General features: G+C 38.2%; 1 protein-coding gene across 3 annotated transcripts in view; it reads left to right on the top strand.

The window, feature by feature from the left end:
* The window catches only part of UACA (uveal autoantigen with coiled-coil domains and ankyrin repeats), a 95,348-nt gene that overhangs the window by 66,832 nt on the left and 8,521 nt on the right, over positions 1 to 19,995 (top strand). For 2 of the 3 annotated variants that reach the window (XM_006740989.3, XM_006740990.3), the window contains exons 9-16: positions 355 to 392; positions 3,555 to 3,623; positions 7,038 to 7,145; positions 7,632 to 7,664; positions 8,171 to 8,269; positions 13,196 to 13,232; positions 14,115 to 14,167; positions 16,145 to 18,883. In XM_006740989.3, coding sequence (XP_006741052.2) covers positions 355 to 392; positions 3,555 to 3,623; positions 7,038 to 7,145; positions 7,632 to 7,664; positions 8,171 to 8,269; positions 13,196 to 13,232; positions 14,115 to 14,167; positions 16,145 to 18,883 — 3,176 coding nt within the window. The remainder of the gene's footprint in view (positions 1 to 354; positions 393 to 3,554; positions 3,624 to 7,037; positions 7,146 to 7,631; positions 7,665 to 8,170; positions 8,270 to 13,195; positions 13,233 to 14,114; positions 14,168 to 16,144; positions 18,884 to 19,995) is intronic. The other variant, XM_031036355.2, reaches the window with a different exon arrangement.

Here is a 19,995-nt window from a genome sequence, read left to right as displayed (position 1 = left end):
ATTTCAGGATATACCCATTTCTTTAAGCTTTTGATATATATTGACAAATTGCCCTCCACTTTAGGAGTGTTTAAAATTTTGTATTTTGCAACTGCCTCCCTTTCCTAGCATTGGATATTATCTCTCTGGATGTAATCATAACAACAAAAAATAATAATTTTGCAGTTTGATCGGTAAACATAGGTCACTGTCATTTTAACTGTAAAGTAGTAAGCTTCAGAGGGAACTTTAAAACTGATTTCTTTAATGACTCAATTGTATAGTTAGGGAATTCAAATTCTGCAATCTACCCAAGGTAACCTGCTATTTTGCTGTTCCCCTTCCTCCTCTCTTTCTCTCTGTTTAAATCTTTAGGGAGAGAACTTTGGAAGAAAGGACCACCTTTACAGCAGGTAGATCTTAATTTTAATTTTTAAAAGTTATATATATGGCACAGTTTTGGTAAAGTGCTTACAGGTTAATGATTATACGTAGCTGTTTCAAGTTTAAGTGCATGCTGTTCTCTCTGCTCAGTTAATCATGCCCATGTAGAATCCAGGTATTAAGATCCTGAGGCTTTGATGCAATCACTCAGTTTGAGACAGTGGATCTAAAGGACAGTGATACAGTGAATGTATCCAATAGGATATAAATATCTTCCTGATTGCTGGCCTTGAGCCTCCAGCCCTTTCAAATGTGAGATATTGTACCTTGTTGAGATTCTTAAATGATGAATGTTAGCCTAGCAGGTCATAAACATAAACATTTCTCCCTTACTAATAGAGTGAAATGTTTACCGTTACAGTAAAATTCTTCCAGGGCCTTAAGAAAGGAAGAAAACAGAATTCCAAACTGAATATATACTGTGATTTCAGTACCACTGTTAATATTTTGCTTTCTTTGTACTTTTTTTTGCCTTGTTGTTATTTAAAGAGGACTTTGAAAAAAAACACAATATGTGAAAGAATTCATACTTTGCCCTAGTTTTATGATCAAATCACTATGTAACCCTGGTTTTGTGTCCCAGTCTCAGTAAATGTCTTGTTGTTTTTCCCTAATCTCTTCAGGTTAGCGTAAGTGGGGCTGGTTTACTGCTCTGTCACCATCTTGCTCAAGAGCTATAGTGTAGGCAGCTTTCCTCTTCTGCTGGCTGTTTCCTTCCAGGCTTTCAGCTTTTCTCTAGTGGGAGGAACCTGAGCCCTTCCAAACCCTGAGGAGAGTAATCAGGTACCTTCTGAGAAATTCTGATCATCATTCTCTCTGCACATCATTCCTTGACCTCTCACCGGAATCTGAAAGCTATATTAAAGCATGTTTTTCTCTCCAACCCATCAGAATTAAGTAATACATTCATGCCTGGGTCCTGTCTGCCGTCACTTTGCCTTTCCATCTGGAGCAGCTGTTTTTATCTTCTCTCCCATTCCTCAAGACGACCTAAGTGGGAGTAGAGTGGGGAAAAAATGCCCCGTGTTATGTCTGTACCAGCTGTCTTATATGGGAGCAGAGAACGTGATTTCTGAAATACAGAGATATTTAAAATAAGGAATTATTGAATATTAATGTGGGAATGGTATTCTGCTTAGTGCTCCAGGAGTTATCTAAAATGAATACATGGAGTTAATATTCTGTTAGGAACAGTAAAACTCAATATTCCCATTCTTTGTTGAATACCTTTTAAAATAGCTGCTGTAGATAGGATTTGTTCCTGTACCAAGGGACATAGAGTCCCTGTTATCAGGAAGACGATAGTATAGTTTTAAAAATAAGACTTATTCAGTTGTTTGCTTAACAGACCTCTGTGGGGCACCTACGATATGCCCCTTACTATTCTAGGTGCTGGCGAATCATAGTGTGCAAAGTTCCCGTCTCATGTTGCTCCCAGCCTGGTGAGAGAAGTGAACAATAAGCAAATGCTAGTGTTTAGTATCATAGTATCTGCTTTGAAGAACAGTGGAACGGGATTAGGGGATGAAGAGGGGAGAGGGCGGGAAGCTATTTTAGATGGCGTGGTCAGCAAAGGCCTCTCTCTGGAAGTGACATTTGAGCAGAGGTGTGAAGGAAGCGAGAAGGGAGCCAGGGGGCTCTGTAGGAGAAGAAGCCTTAGCGGGCAGAGGGAAGGGCCGGTGCCAACCCCCTGATGCAGGAGTATGTTTAACACATCCATGGGGCAGTAGAAGGTCAGCATGGAGGAGTGATGTGCGCATGACTGAGGAGGAGAGACGGGTGAGGTAAGCAGCTGCCAGATGATGAAGGACCCTCTGAAGGGAAGGCGGGGATGAACGTAGAATGAGGAAATGGCTCAGACCCCACACGAAGAACAGTCCTTTGCTAGAAGGAATGAGGCTAGAAATGTAGTTTGGGCCAAGTCGTGGATATGGAATATCTTTCTAATCGGACCTTGTCCCTCTAATTCTAAATCCAAACTCATTAGAATGATAGTTAAAACGCTTGGTTAAACAAGACTCAACAAATAATACAAAACATTAAAAAATTTTCTTGGAAAATTAAAGCACTAGCTTTTTTTTTTTTTTTTAAGCTCTCAAAAAGAAAGACCATAGCTTTCTAAATTATTATGTAGATTTAAATGTCAGTTTGGGCCAAAAAAAGGTTATATGCTCTCTTGTTTAATAATTGTGTTATTTTTTTTATTAAAGCAAATCTCTAGGCTGGAATAAGGTTTCAAAGCAGTAAGTGTACAAAACAGAACATGTACTGAACCAAGTCATTTAGAGATCTTTTACGTAGCTCTGGTCAGAGGATTGTCTGTCTCTTTCTTACCACACCCTTTGATATTTTATCAGTGCTTAAAGAAATAAATAATTTCCATATTTCTTTTCAACATTAACTCCCTTTCCTTTTTTTTTTTTTTTAAAGATTTTATTTATTTATTTGAGACAGAATGAGAGAGAGAGAGAGCACATGAGAGGAGGGAGGATCAGAGGGAGAAGAAGCAGACTCCCTGCCGAGCAGGGAGCCCGATGTGGGACTCGATCCCGGGACTCCAGGATCATGACCTGAGCCGAAGGCAGTCGCTTAACCAACTGAGCCACCCAGGCGCCCACTCCCTCTCCTTTTTAAGTACTAGATTTTTTCTTTGGGAATGGTTGATGATGCCTTCTAGTGGAACTTTAGTTTTGTGTCTAGTACAAATTCTACTTTTTAAGTCTTGGTAACTTTAGTAAAAATAAATCCTTAGCAGTTAGGATTTTAAATTTTGTTATGTCTTCATATTTTAAAATAAATCATAGTTGATTTATTTAAAACCTGTAGTCCTTTAGGGAAGGTATGTACTATGGTGAGCGCTGTGAATTGTGTAAGACTGATGAATCACAGACCTGTACCCCTAAAACAAATAATACATTATACGTTAATAAGAAAAAAATAAAAATAAAACCTATAGTCTTAAAGATGCTTTCCACTTGGAGTTTTAAGTGCAAACACTGCCATCTTGTGTTATATACGGTAAAATTTCATGTTGGATAAGCAGCACATCCCTAAATGTTGCCTACTGAGGAAAATGTACTTTTCTGTATTTTCATACTTGCTAACCTGTGTTCTCTTATGTTTCACCAAAGCGAAATTTGCCATACATGCTAGATGAAGTAAATATGAAGTCAAGTCAGAGGGAGCATCGAAACATTCAGGTAAAAAGAAAAAAAAAGGTATCTTCTTTGTAAAGAATTGCTGTGTTGTTTGTAGTGGGGTCGGGTGGGAAGAGAAGGAGCACGAAACGTGGGGGAAATGAACAGGGGAAGGAAGGGCAGCCTGCTATGTTATGTGATTCTGTTTTCTTGCCTAATCCCTTCTAAAAGAATTGACTTTTGACATGAATGTTTGGGTCATATTATCTTACAGAAAGTATTGTTTTAATATGTATTAGGAAGCAAATAATTTAACAACTTTACATAACTTTTTATTGATTTAAATATATCTGTTTTGGGCCATAAATCCTAAATTTGTATTAATTTTAGAAAACTTAAGTATTGCAATGAAAAATGATGGTTATTAATGTAAATAAATAGGTTTTTTTTTTTTTAAAGATTTTATTTATTTATTTGACAGAGAGAGACCACAAGCAGGGGGAGGGAGAGAGGGAGAAGCAGGCTCCCCGCAGAGCAGGGAGCCCGATGTGGGGCTTGATCCCAGGACCCTGGGATCATGACCTGAGCCGAAGGCAGACGCTTAACGACTGAGCCACCCAGGCGCCCCAATAAATAGGTTTTAATATAAGTGTTTTTTATTTGATAAAAAATCATTTTGTTTAACCATACAATGTTCTATGTTAATCAAAGTGTTTAAAAAATAATTATTATGTGGATTATGTCGGAGGAGGAAGATTCCATAATTAAATGGTTTATTTTATGACTGAAACACCATTAAAATATAAGTTGTATAGCTGTTTTCCATATGATAAGACAAAAGCATTTTATTTGGGCTTTTATAGTTTACTATGTAGTGTTAAGAAAGTGAACTCTAGCCCAAAATTGGAGCCTTAAATGCTTCATCAGAGCACTGAGGTAATTAGTATAGCAAAAAAAAAAAATAGAACACTCCCATAAACTTGAGAGGTGTTAAACAAAAGTTAAAATGGCATGTTCTTCTGCTGTTTTCTGTTTCCAGGTGATGCTTTTGTTTATTTATTTTGTTAGAATCATGGTGGTTTGCTGTCTTGTATATACTTGTATTAATTAGATAGCATAGGACCATAATCTTCTACAGGCACACCTCAGAGATATTGCAGTTCAGTTCCAGATCATTGCAATAAAGCGATTATTGCAGCAAAGCAAATATTGCAATAAAGTGAGTCAAATGAATTTTTTTGGTTTCCCAGCACATATAAAAGTTATATTTGCATTATACTGTAGTCTGTATTTTTTTAAAGATTTTTATTTACTTAGAGAGAGTGAGCAAGAGAGAGAGAACACAAGTTGGGGGGGTGGGAAGCAGAGGGAGAGGGAGAAGCAGACTCCCTGCTGAGCAAGGAGCCCGATGTGGGGTTCGATCCTAGGACCCTGGGATCATGACCTGAGCTGAAGGCAGACTGCTTGACTGACCGAGCCACCCAGGCGCCCGTATACTGTAGTCTGTTAAGTGTGCAGTAGCATTATATCTAAAAAACCCCCAATGTATATACCTTAATTTAAAAATACTTTATTACTGGGGTGCCTGCCTGGCTCAGTCAGAAGAGCGTGTGACTCTTGATCTCGGAGTCGTGAGTTCGAGCCCCACGTTGGGTGTGCAGATTACTTAAATAAATATTTTTTAAAAAGAAAAGAAAAAATTAAAAAAAAATTTAAAAATAAAAATATTTATTGCTAAAAAATTCTAGTCATCATTGGCATTTTCAGTGAGTTGTCATCTTTTTACTGGGCAGGGGGTCTTGCCTTGATGGCTGCTGACTCACAAGGGTGGTGAGTTGTTGAAAGTTGGAGAGGCTGTGGCAGTTTCTTAAAATAAGAGTTTCTTAAAATAAGGAAGTTTGCCACATTGATGAACTCTTAACAAGTTTTCTTGGTAGCATGCTGTTTGATAGCATTTTCCCCACAGAACTCCTTTCAAAATTGGAGCCGATCCCCTCAATCCCTCTAAGTTTAGGTCATGTTCTAAATCCGTTGTTGCCATTTCAATAATCTTAATAGTATCTTCACCAGAAGTAGATTCCATCTCAAGAAACCACTTTCTTTGCTCATCCAAAGAAAGCAACTCCTCAGTCATTAGTTTTATCATGGAATTGCTAGCGATGCAGTGCCATCTTCAGACTCCACTTCTAATTCCAGTTCTCCTGCTATTTCCACCACATCTGCAGTTACTTCCTCCACTGAAGCCTTGAACCCCTCAAAGTCCTCCATGAGGGTTGGAATGCACTTCTTCCAAACTCTCGTTAATGTTGGTATTTTAACCTCTTCTCATTAGTCACAGATGTTCTTAATGTCATCTAGAATGGTGAATCCTTTCCAGAAGGTTTTCAATTTCCTTTGCTCAGATCCATCAGAAGAATCTCCATCAAGGCGGCCATACAAAATGTATTTCTTAAATAATGAGCCTTGAAAGTTGAAATTACTCCTTGATCCATGGGCTACAGAATGGATGGTTGTGTTAGCAGCCTTCAAAGAATTCATAGAAGAGAGTTAGGGCCTTGCTCTGGATTAGGCTTTGGCGTAAGGGAATGTTGTGGCTGGTTTGATCTTCTATCTAGACCACTAAAACTTTCTCCCTATCAGCCATAAGTCTGTTTTGCTTTCTTATCATTCATGTGTTCACTGGAGTAGCACTTTTAATTTCTTTCAAGAGCTTTTCCTTTGCATTCACAACTTGGCTAACTGGTACAAGAGACCTAGCCTTTGGCTTTTTTTAGCTTCCGGCATGCCTTCCCCACTAAATTTAATCATTTTTAGCTTTTAACTTAAGGTGAAAGATGTGTGACTCTTCCTTTCCCTTGAACACTTAGAGGTTATTGTAGGGTTGTTAATTGGTCTAATTTCAATACTGTTGTGTCTCAGGGAACAGGGGGGCCTGAGGAGAGGGAGAGAGATGGGGGAACGGCCAGTGGGTAGAGCATCAGAACACACAGAGCACTTACTGGTTAAGTTTGCCATCTTAGATGGGCACAGTTCATGGTGCCCCAAGACAATTACAATAGTGTCATCAAGGTTCACTGATCACAGATCACATAACAAATATAATAATAATAAAAAAATTTCAAATATTGTGAGAGTTACCAAAATATGACAGAGACACAAGTGAGCAAATGCTGGTGGAGAAATGGTGCTGATAGACTAGCTCAATGCAGGGTTGCCTCAAACCTTCAATTTGTAAAAAACACAGTATTTGTGAAGCACAATATAGCAAAGCACAATAAAACGAGTATGCCTGTATATTATTTCTGACCTATAAATTTTAAGCCATTGAAATGTCATTGAAACCATTGTGTCTTTGGACTTAAAGCTGTTTTATATATGTATATATCCGTACATGATAGCGAACTGGTTTTAAAAATTTCTTCCATAAGAATTGCTGTTTTAAGGCTGGTCTGGCACCTTTTATCTTTACTATTTAAGGATCTGGAGATTGAAAATGAAGATTTGAAAGAGAGGTTGAGAAAAATTCAGCAAGAGCAGAGAATATTACTGGATAAAGTCAACGGTTTACAACTACAGCTGAATGAGGTAATAATCCACATAATATAAAAAAATTAAAAAATGTTTTACTACCAGTAATCATCATCAAGTGCCACATCAAGTCATGGTGCTAGATGCTAAAGGAGGTACAACCAGGTCATTGTCCTTGAGCAAAGTTCTGTCTTTCTGGGATCTTTACATGAAACTTTGAGTGTCACTTATGGGGACAGAAAATACTGTTGGTGTACGGTAATAGCAAAGCACTGAACTATAGTTGGGGCTATGGGATTGGAAAGTAGGAGTTGATAATGGATGGGTTCTCAAAAGAATCAAAGTGCTTCTGAACCTGGTCAGTGAGAAGAATGAGTGACAGCTCAGACCACAGAATTGGTCATCCAGAGACATTTTCTCCTTATATCCTTGTTTCCAATCTTAAAGATATGTGCCAGCCTTTTACAAAGATATTCGCCGAGCTCATGCCTTTAAAAAATAAGCTTTGAATAATGAAAATACATTTCTTCTTTTTGAATTTAGGAAGTAATGGTTGCTGATGATCTGGAAAGTGAGGTAGGATGATAAATTTTACTTTAAAGCTGTAAAATGTTATGTAAATTGAAGATGATATTGCAGTAGAGTTTTGAGTCCTGAGTTGAGATGGGGATGAGGATTTGATTTCTGGTTATTGCTTAAAGGGAAAAACAAAACCTACATGTGACTATAAAAATACGTTTTAAGGACAGCATGGGTTATCATAAGCATTTTGTTGTTATTGCCTCTGAATGCCTCATTTTCTGTGAAACTTTTAACAAAAAGATATAAAATTCTAAACATTGTAAATAAAATGTCTGAAAATAATAAGATTTGAAACATATGACAGAAATGTGAAGTTTTCATAGTATTGTTTGTATATATTGTATATTTTATTAGCATATTTGTAGAAATTTCCAACTCTACTAATAGTTAAAAATACTAAAAAATCACAGTCGCTCTAATTCACATTTTATGAAACATATTTTTAACCTAGTTGCAATCACGGAGTGATTTTGCTCTGTATTTATTCCTTTCCGTTTCAGAAAGAAAAGCTGAAATCCCTTTTGGTGGCTAAAGAAAAGCAACATGAAGAAAGCCTAAGAACTATTGAGACTCTGAAAAATAGATTTAAATATTTTGAGGTATAGAAAGCTTAAATAAATTCTTTCATATAACGTAAAATGGGCAGTGGTAAGGAGCTTGGAGTCAGACTTGAATTTGAATGCTCACTTTTTTCTTTATTGTGTGACCTCAGGCAATTTATTTAAAGTCTCTGAGCTTGCTGCCACTTTCGCAAAAATTGGGGTGATCGTCCCTTTCTCCACAGAGCTTTGGCAAAGGTTAAACGAGACCACTGACTGACCCGCGTGGGCCTGGCATTCCCTTCCATACCCGTTTCTCTTCCCCGGCTTTCCTCTTTGTCTTTACCTTTACAAAACTTCACACTCGTACCTGTAAATCTGCAATGTTTATGATGGTGAAAAGAACAAAGCGTCATAAATGAATAGTGTATTTCCAGGATTATCTCAGAAAGGGTTTTGTGTATCTATGCATTAATTACAACACTTGGTTGAGAATAGTGTGTCAATAAGGCTCAGCTTTGGTTGGATCAGTTAGCTCTTAATTTTTCCAAAGTTATGGTATTTTTTAGAAAGTTTTTATTGAAATACAGTGTACATTATAAAGTACACATGTTAAAGTGTATATGTTGAAGACTTTTCACAAGTCAAACACACCAAGATCAAGAAATAGAACATTCCCGGTACCTAGAAGCCTCCTGACACTTGCTTCCTGTCAGGACCCACATTTCCGGCACCAACGGTGACCACTCACCTGGCTTTTACCTGCAGAGGTTTGTTTTGCAAGGCCATCGTACATATTTTATAAGTGTGGTTCATTGCTAGTGCCACTGAAGAAGGTGGCTGATTCAATGTGAATCTTTTATCTTTACTGGGGAATATAACTCCAAAGTATGTAGCAAAAGCGATTTTTCCTCCTTTGGAGATGAAAAACGTGCGCAGCTGTGAAAAAATGTAGACACGGGATGAATCTCACAGACGTAATGTTGCGTGAAAGAAATCAGACACAGAGTATAGATTTCATGATTTCATTTTTACGAAACTTGGAATCAGACAAAACTAATCTGTGGTGACCGAGGTCAGAGTAGAGGCCACCCTTTGGTGAGGGGTTACGGACTAGGGGCATGAAGAAGCATCTGAGGGTGCTGGGACTGGTCTCGTCTTGATCTGGGTTGTGATGATGCAAGGTATACACATATGCAGACATTTACTGCACTGTACACTTAACACTCATGTACTTTACTGCAGGTGAGTTATGCCTCGATGCATGTTTGCATTGATATGACTGAATTCTGAAAATTATTCAGAAATACAGGTTTATAAACTAATGAACTAGTAGAGTAGCTTCTGTTTTTCACGTTTGAAGATGTTTGTTTTTAAGGCTAGTAGTGAAACTAGTAATAGCTAACATTTTGTAGCATTGCCCACATGCCAAGAAACGGCCCTGTGCACTGTACACGCATTTCATAAACACATCAACTCTGTTGGCTAGATCTTACTCTTATCTCCACTTTGTGAGTGAGGAGACCGAAGCACAGAGCAGTCTACCCATGAGGGCCTCTATAAATAGGAAGTGGCAGGGCCAGAACTTGAACCCAGGCAGTCTGACTAGTTTTTTAATTTTTTTAATTTTTATTTTTTTTTATTTATTTGCGAGAGAGAGAATGAGAGACAGAGAGCATGAGAGGGAGGAGGGTCAGAGGGAGAAGCAGACTCCCTGCTGAGCAGGGATCCTGATGTGGGACTCCATCCTGGGACTCCAGGATCATGACCTGAGCCCGAAGGCAGTCGCTTAACCAACTGAGCCACCCAGGCGCCCAGTCTGACTAGTTTTATGCTCGGAATAGCTTGAATGAGAAAATACAGATGTGCATATGGGATTTTTGAAATGTCCGCCAAAGTTGGATACCTATAATCGGGTACTATTTATGTATTGCTTTTCTTCTACAAGTGGACTCTCACATCTTAAGAATAACATGTTTTTCTGTAGCTTTTGACAAACTTGGAGCCAAGTCTATAACTTTCAATGAGGTTATAATATATTGTAGAAAAATAACACGTTTTTTCTTATAAAAACAATACATTCATTTTAGGAAACTGAGAAAATGTAGTTAAACTAAAAGCAGAAAATAAACACACCTATAATGCCAGCACTCTTAGTCCCTGACTGATCGCCTTTCACTTCATTTGTGCGTAGCTTGTGTTACATACGCATTCAACAGGTGGGAATACTGTTTTGTAACTTCCTTCACCTAGGCTAATGGGGACATTTTCTCCAGTCGATACATACTCATTTTGATGAATTTTTATTTTTATTTTTTTTAAGATTTTATTTATTTGCGAGAGAGAGAATGAGAGACAGAGAGCATGAGACGGAGGAGGGTCAGAGGGAGAAGCAGACTCCCTGCTGAGCAGGGAGCCCGATGCGGGACTCGATCCCGGGACTCCAGGATCATGACCTGAGCCGAAGGCAGTCGCTTAACCAACTGAGCCACCCAGGCGCCCTTGATGAATTTTTATACTAGAAATGAGTTTTTTACTTTCAAGAAGAAAATTAGAGGGCACACTTTATATGTGACCCAGTATTTATGAAAGCAGCCATTAAAAACTAAGAATGCATTATTTATAAATACTGAGTACTCACTACTGTATCATCTCACATGCTAAGAATTCCTCATAAGCTGCCAACAGAAGTGCTGCATTATGTGTAATATATAACAGGTAGGCAGTTCCCTTATGTTTATAGGAAAAATATGAGAAAATATGGGTATTTTAGAATGAAGCTAATTTTATGTTACAACTCATCTTTCCATTTTTATTTGAGTAATCAAGTGAAGGTAATAAACCCAAACCAAGTTTTTTGAACTCCTTATGTGTGTAGGCCTTCCCCAACCCATATGTGTATAAGCCCATTTAGCAGCTATTACAAACTCTAGTATTCAATATTACATAGAACAAAGAGCTTAACTAAGTTTACAGACATTTTTCCGTACCCTTGGAGCACTATGGATTAGTGGAGGTGGCATTAATTTAGTTATAGAACTGTGGACCATTTTTATTGTGGTCTCCTATACGAGTTTGACACATAGCTCTTAGTACTAATACGCACAGATACACAAACGTGAACTACATCTGCACATCTTTTTTTAAAAATTGAAAATAGCTGACACACAATGGGACATTAGTTTCGGGTGTACTACATAGTAATTGGACAACTCTGTACATTACGCTGTGCTCACCACCTGTCACCATACAACGCTACTACGATACTTTTGACTGTATTCCCTATACTGTACCTTTTATCCCCATGACTTACTCATTCCATAACTAGAAGCTTGTATCTCCCACTCTTCTTCATCTGTTTTGCCCATTCTCCTACCTCCTCTCCTCTGGCAACCATAAGATTGTTCTCTGTATTTTTGGGTCTGTTTCTGCTTTTTGTTTGTTCATTTGTTTTGTTTTGGGATTTCACATAGGGGTGAAGTCATACAGTATTTGTCTTTGTCTGATTTACTTCACTTAACATAATACCCTGAGGTCCATCCATGTTTTGCAAATGGCAAGATCTCATCCTTTCTTATGGCTAATATTCCTTTGTGTGTGTGTGTATATATACCACGTCTTCTTTATTCGTTCATCTATTGATGGACACTTGGGTTGCTCCCATATCTTGGCTATTGTAAATAATGCTGCTATAAACAGAGGGGTGTATATATCTTTTCAAATTAGTGTTTTTGTTTTCTTTGGATAAATTACCCAGTAGTGGAGTTACTGGATCATATGGTATTTCTAAATTTTTCAAGGATCCTCCACACTGTCTTCCACAGTGGCTGCACCAATTTACATTCCTACCAATAGTGCACAGGGTTCCTTTTTCTCCACATCCTCACCAACACTTGTTTTTTCTTGTCTTTTTGATACTAGCCATAATGACAGGTGTGAGGTGATATTTCATAGTGATTTCAGTCGCATTTCCCTGATGATTAGTGATGTTGAGTGTCTTTTCATGGCAATTTATTTTTGCTTTTGTTCCCTTTGCTGGAAGAGATATATCTAGAAAAGTATTTCTATGGCCCATGCCAAAGAGATTATGGCCTGTTTTTTTCCCTACCAGTTTTACGGTTTCACATGTCACATTCAGTTCTGAGTTTATTTTATTTTATTTTTTTAACTTTAACTTTTTTTATTTTTTTAATTTTTTAAATTATTTTATTTTATTTTATGTTTTATGTTATGTTATTTTATGTTATTTATGGTGTAAGAAAGTGGTCCAGTTTCATTCTTTCGCATTTAGCTGTCCAGTTATCCCAACATGATTTGTTGAAGAGAGACTGTCTTTTCTCCTTGCCTCCTTAGTCATAAGTTAATTGTATAAGCATGGGCTTATTTCTGGGCTCTCTGTTCTGTTCTCTTGATCTGTGCGTCTGTTTTTCTGCCATTACTATACTGTTTAGATTACTACAGCTTTGTAGTATATCTTGAAATCTGGGATTGGGATACCTCCAGGTTTGTTGTTCTTTCTCAAGATTGCTTGGGCTATTTGGGATCTTTGTGGTTCCACTCAAATTTACTATTATTTGTTCTAGTTCTGTGAAAAATGCTGTTGGTATTTTGATAGGGATTGCATTTGATAGGGAAGGCATTTTCTTCCTTTTCAGGTAAAGAAGCCGCAGAAAGAGTGTGTATTGAAAGTTGTTTCAGTTCATTTGGGGCTCACTTTTTTTTTTTTTTCTTTTGAGCAGCAAAGTTTTTCCTTGAAACACTTGGCTGCTTTTATTAAAATGCTTAGTGAAGTAGTAGTTTATTCTCAACTGGTCTCTCTAATTGTCACTAGTGCTGTGTCTTTTTGTGGTTTCAAGTAGAGTCATACTCAGGAGAAACGAATGTTGAAAATGTGGTTTTAATGATTGGATCATTTAGAGCTAAAATAGATACAGAATTTAACAAAATGAAGCAATATTCGTCATAAATTTCTGCTTCTGATTTCAGAGCGATCATTTAGGATCAGGAAGTCATTTCAGTAACCGTAAGTACAAAAGCATAGATTATCATTATGGTTCACCCAGTTCAAACAAAGAAGAATGTTTATACCTCCTTATTTTGTCTAACTGTATATGACATTCTTGCCGCTCAACTTCAGCCACTTGTTTGTTACACCTCAACACATGGAAGTAGGAAGAGGTAAAGATGCTAGTGTGGCCTCTAACATAAAATCTGGGAATGCTGAGGCTCTGATTTTCCCTAGCCACCTGTATTTTTAAGTTGTATCTTGTATGAGTTACCAAACTTGCCTTGTTGATTAGGAGACATTTATCTTGTGCTATTTGGAGCTCATTTTTTATGAAAAGAAACATAACGTAGTTTTCTGATTTGGAGAAATCTGTGGGTATAGTCTCAATGCAGGGAGGCATTTTAAAATCAGAAGTTACATAAATACTTACTAAAGACTATGTCATTAATATTAACTTTTGTGTGTTATTTGCTAGTTCTAAATAATTCCTCTAGAAAATCCTTTTTTTTTTTTTTGCTTCCCAGGAAATATTAAATTATCCTCGAGCTCAGTACAATAGTAGTATTTATCCCATAAATTGTAAAGAACACCATTTTTATTTTGACTGATTGTAAGATACATATTTTATAATAATCATGTAGCTTATGTAGTCTAACAGTCTTATATATTTCTAAAAACCAACTTAGTATCTGTTCAGAAGAATGTAGATACTTCCCTTATGTATGTAGAAATAATAAGGAAAAACAGGGATATTTTAGAACAAGGATAATTTTATGTTGTAACTCATGCTTTTGTTTTGTTTGAGTAATAGAGGAGAGATAATAACACCAAATCAATTCTTAGCCTACTTTGGTACGGATATTTAAGTTAAGATATCATTTATTTGGATTTATGTAGGAAAAGAAGATATGCTTCTCAAACAGGGTCAAATGTACATGGCAGATTCACAGGTAAATCTGGATTTTAATTAAAAATTTATTAAAAATATTTGTACCTTTTTAAAAAGAGGAAAACAGCATTGTATATTTATCAGTACATATACATTGAATAAGGTTTTCATTATCAAAGAAAAGTTATTGGTGTTCTGAGTTTAATAAAAGCAGATATTACTGTTTCTGGTGCCCTCTAGAGTGTTTTTGATGACAGTAGCTTAAATAAGAAATTTGAATTACAGTTTCATTGTCTTTGATAGTAAGCCTGTAGTTATTAACAGCGTTTGGTCAACTCTTCATATTTGCCCATATAGAGGGGAAGACAGGTTACGAATAATTCAGAAGTAATTTTTTTGGCTTTGAAGTGTATTTTTCCTTATATTCAAATATCTATTCTATGTGTTGGAAATTCACCTCAAAATAAGGAAAGCTTCTAAGAGGTAGTGTTGTCTGATTTTCTCGTTGATCTGCTTCTCACCTTTACTTTCCAGTAGATAGAAGTTTGCATTTTTGGCACCTCCCATGGACTGAAGTGTTAAATATTTGGGCTTTTAAAGGCTTTTTTTACATTCTGTCATTTATAGGCAGAATGAGTTAGGCTTTGTGATGTCTCTAGATCACTTTAAGCTGGAGGGACTCCTGAGTGGCTCAGTCAGTTAAGCATCTGCCTTGAGCCCAGATCATGATCCCAGGGTCCTGGGATCGAGCCCTGCATTGGGCTCCCTGCTCTGCGGAGAGCCTGCTTCTTCCTCTCCCTCTGCCTGCCTCTCCCCCTGCTTGTGCTCTCTCTCTCTGTCAAATAAATAAAATATTAAAAAAAAGATCACTTTAAGCTGGAAACTTCTAAGATTCTAAGTTGAGAAAATGGATATCATCTGAAAAGTATTTAAGATTAGATAAATATTTGATTGTAATAAAACAAGTCTGGAAATTGTAAAGATGTGTAAGTGGTAAATTATCACAGTTTAGTCTAAAGATCATTGGTAAATTGAAAGATAATTTAGAAGCAGAGTGAGGCTGGGAAATTATTCCATGTTGTTAATTTTCTTCTTCTTGATCCTGGGGAAGGCAGTATAGATTTAACTGAACAACAGTAAGACCTGTCTATTAAAATAGTGGAATGTATGCACAGCACATAGCTTTTATCAGTGAGTTAGTACCTGTAAAGAGCCTTACTGTAATAGGCTGTGTGGGAAAAAATAAAATAATTGAATTTAGGCTTTCGTGGTTATATGTTCTGTTTATGAACTGTTTTTTGAAGAGTTTAATTATACTTCTTTTTTATGTCAACTCTTAGTGGAGGGAATAAGATGTCAATCAAATTTTGTACTAAGATCATATGGTAAGTTCTAGTTCATCCTACTTGAGAGAAGAAAACTTGTTTCATTTTTGTGAGTTAACTAATATTCTCTTGACAACTCATACTAGCCATGCTTATTTTGGTGGTATTTTTATAATTTAAAGACCATTACATTGGAGTTAATGAGGATATTCAGAAATTATATATCTTATTAGAAGTTACATAATGTATCATTCTGTGAAATAATTTGCAGATTTAAAATTGCAATACTTGTTTTGATTCGAGGGTTCTGATGACTTCAGAATTGGAAGTTCTAAGCGCATTATGTGCCATAAAGCGTAGAAATAATAAATGTGTTTTGATACAGTTGGTATCTTTTGTGGGTAGTTACTGTGAATGGGGAAAGGAACAGGAAGTAGTCCCCAGAGGCCACAGCTATTTTCCTTCTTTGTTCTGCCAGAAATACACTTAAAGTGAACAGACTCTCTAAGTATCACTGCTTGAGAGCATATGAAGGGAATTATACCCAGAATGGTTTTTCTTACCTCAAAAATCACTACTGTATTTTTCCAATATGCTAGTCTGAAAACCCCTTGACTGCTGATGATGTGGCAACTTTGTATGTTTGGCAAATAAGTCAATGTCTTCCTTAGGCTTTTGTGATTAGTATCTTTTTTTTTTGTTTCTCTTTTCAGTGTACTTCCCCAGGGGTACCAGCCCACATGCAGAGCAGGTCTATGTTAAGACCACTGGAACTGTCATTAACCAATCAGACCTCATATTCCGAAAATGACATTTTAAAGAAAGAGTTAGAAGCAATGAGAACTTTCTGTGAATCGGCAAAACAAGACCGCCTCAAGCTCCAGAACGAGCTGGCACACAAGGTGGCCGAGTGCAAAGCTTTAGCGCTAGAATGTGAACGGATCAAGGAGGATTCCGACGAGCAGATAAAGCAGTTAGAAGACGCACTGAAGGATGTGCAGAAGAGAATGTATGAGTCCGAAGGTAAAGTAAAACAAATGCAGACACACTTTCTTGCCCTTAAAGAGCACCTGACAAGTGAAGCAGCCACAGGGAGCCACAGACTGATGGAGGAGCTAAAGGACCAGCTGAAGGACATGAAGTCGAAATACGAGGGCGCGTCAGCCGAAGTGGGAAAATTGCGAAACCAAATCAAACAAAATGAGCTGTTAGTAGAACAGTTTAGGAGGGATGAAGGCAAGCTGGTGGAAGAGAATAAGCGATTGCAGAAGGAACTGAGTATGTGTGAAATGGAGCGAGACAAGAAAGGAAGGAGGGTCGCCGAGGTGGAAGGCCAGGTAAAAGAACTCTTAGCAAAGTTGGCCCTTTCGGTTCCGACAGAAAAATTTGAGAGCATGAAGAGCTTTTTATCAAGCGAAGTAAACGAGAAGGTGAAAAAAGTAGGAGAGACGGAAAGAGAGTATGAAAAATCACTTACTGAAATCAGACAGTTAAAGAGAGAGCTTGAAAATTGTAAGGCCAAACTGGCTCAGCACGTCAAGCCAGAGGAGCATGAGCGGCTCAAAAGCAGACTGGAGCAGAAAGCAGGAGAATTCTCAAAGAAGGTCACCGAACTCACGTCGAAAAATCAGACATTGCAGAGGGATGTTGAAAAGGTTTATCTGGATAATAAGCTCCTCAGCCAGCAAGTACAGAACTTAACAAGTGAAATGAAAAATCATTATGTTCCCCTACAAGTCAGTGAAGAAATGAAAAAGTCACATGATGTCACCGTTGATGAGCTGAAGAAACAGCTTTTAGATGTAACACAAAAATACACAGACAAGAAGCTGGAAATGGAGAAATTGCTGATGGAAAATGACAGTTTAAGTAAGAATGTTAGCCACCTGGAAACTGTGTTCGTGCCCCCCGAGAAACACCAGAAAGAGGTCACGGCTCTGAAATCCAGTGTCGCTGACCTCAAACGACAGCTGTCTGAACTGAATAAGAAGTGTGGCGAAGACCGAGAGAACATAAATGCACTCCTGTCTGAAAACACTAACTTGAAAAAGACCCTGAGTACCCAGTATGTGCCGGCTAAAACCCACGAAGAGGTGAAAACCGAGTTGAATGGTGCACTGGATAAGGCGCACAGAGAATTACTAGATGTGAAGAAAAAATTCGAAGATCTCAATCAGGAATTTGTAAAAACAAAAGGTGAGAATGAAATCCTCAGAAGAAACCTGGAAAACACTCGGAGCCAAATAAAAGCTGAGTACATCAGCCTCCAAGAGCATGAGGAGAAGATGAGTGTCATCAACCAGAGTATGAAGAGGGTACAGGATAACAGTGTGGAAATACTGGCTAACTACAGAAAGGGGCAAGAGGAGATTGTGACACTGCATGCCGAAATCGAAGCCCAGAAGAAGGAACTTGACACGATACAGGAATGCATTAAGCTCAAATATGCTCCAATCGTCAGCTTCGAAGAGTGTGAGAGAAAATTTAAAGTAACAGAGAAAGAACTAAAAGAACAGTTAGCAGAGCAGACGCAAAGATACCATGTCAGGGAAGAAGAGGCCAAGAAGTACAAGCAAGAGAATGACAAGTTGAAGAAGGAGATTTGCACTCTTCAGAAGGATTTAAAGGATAAGAATGTTCTTGTGGAGAACTCTCATGACACGGAGAGAGCACTAAACAGGAAAACAGAAGAGCTAAACAAACAGTTGAAAGACCTGTTACAGAAATACACGGAGGTGAAGACTGAGAAGGAAAAGCTGGTTGACGAAAATGCCAGACAGACTTCTGAGCTTCGTGCAGCCCAGACCCTTCTGCAAAAGCAGCATGTTCCATTGGAACAGGTGGAGGCCCTGAAAAAATCTCTTAACAGCACCATTGAGCATCTAAAAGAGGAACTGAAGAATAAGCAGAGGTGTTATGAGAAAGAGCAACAGACAGTGGCCAAACTGCATCAGATGTTGGAGAACCAAAAGAACTCTTCGGTGCCCCTGGCAGAGCATTTGCGGATTAAGGAAGCATTCGAGAAGGAATTGGGCATCATAAAGGCCAGCCTGAGGGAAAAGGAAGAAGAAAGCCAAAACAAAACCGAAGAGGTCTCCAAACTCCAGTCTGAGGTTCAGAACACTAAACAAGCATTAAAAAAGCTGGAGACGAGAGAGGTGGTTGATCTGTCTAAGTATAAAGCAACAAAAAGTGATTTGGAGACCCAGATTTCCAACCTAAATGAGAAAATGGCCAATCTGAATAGAAAGTATGAAGAAGCCTGTGAGGAGGCGCTGCATGCCCAAAAGAAGCAACTTTCTGCCAAAGATGAGAAGGAATTACTACATTTCAGCATTGAGCAAGAAATCAAGGATCAGCAGGAGCGGTGTGATAAGTCCTTAACAACAATCACAGAGTTACAGAAAAGAATCCAGGAATCGGCCAAACAAATTGAAGCAAAAGATAATAAGGTAGGCACCGAGTAGTCTGCATGGCTTGGTGTTGGCTGCCCCAGAGCAGAGCTGCCGGAGTGGGACAGGGCCCTTTACAACAGCATGCCACAGGACAGGGTTACAAAAGCATTAACTACGTGACCATTAAATGCCACCTTTCCAGTTAGACTACTGGTGTGCGAAGCAATTCAGGATTGAAAAAAAAGTAAAGTCATACAGACAAAAGCCTTTCTCCTTGGGTTTCCTCAACTGGTATAGCCAAGAACTGAGGAAAGATGGGGAGACTCAAGGTTCACTTGCCTCCTAAGGGAATGGTCATTCCAGTGGGTTGTAGGGTACTGGAAGGGTGATGAGAGAGAGGAGGAAGAAAGCTATTTCTGGGCTGCAAGAAATGAAGGACACGAGGGAGCACCCCAGACTTGATCTTGGCACTCACCCATGCCAGTAACCGAGCCCTCCCAATTCCTTGTATACCCTGTCCTCCTATCTTTCCACAGACTGGTCTCCTCGCCTGGAATGCCCTGCCCCTCCTGCCTCTTAAGTCCTGTACATTCCTTCATGCCCACTTCAACACGTGTCCTCCTTCCTGAAGCCTTCACTGTCCAATCTAGCCTCTAGTAAACTGTTCCTCTCCCAAAATGCATGTTTTCTGTTAGTGCTGCCATTCATTTCAGATGCCTAGATTACTGTCTCAGAGTTATGTGGTTGATCTTCTCAACCAGCGTGTAAGGTCAGGTTTGTAACTTACCTTTTCTTCTTACTCATTCTCATGATACAATTTACAGAATAGGTGCCCAACAATATTTTTGAAACTGGTAGTTGGCATAAAGTGTGTACTATGAAGATGAGAAATCAGGAAGGTTGGGTGCATTTTTATCAGTTCAATAAATAGTTATTAAAAGCCTTCTGTATGCCAGGTGCTGTGGTCCGTTCTGGGGGTACAGTGACACTTAAGAGCAGACACATCCCTAGCCCTCCTCAGTGGAGGAGTGCAAGTACTAACCTGACCCATCTGCTCATATGGCCCAGAATTTAAATGCTCTCTGCTTGTTCCGAAGGTTGTTATGAATATAATAGTGTATAATTACAATAGCAAGTTATTACTAGCTGCTTAAAATTGTTGCCACTTA

This window comes from Leptonychotes weddellii, chromosome 9 (genome assembly GCF_054177405.1).
Source record: "Leptonychotes weddellii isolate Sample4059 chromosome 9, ASM5417740v2, whole genome shotgun sequence".
In the NCBI taxonomy this organism is placed as follows: domain Eukaryota; kingdom Metazoa; phylum Chordata; class Mammalia; order Carnivora; family Phocidae; genus Leptonychotes; species Leptonychotes weddellii.
Note: the sequence above shows the minus strand (reverse complement) of the source record. Positions and strands in the feature narration are given on the sequence as shown.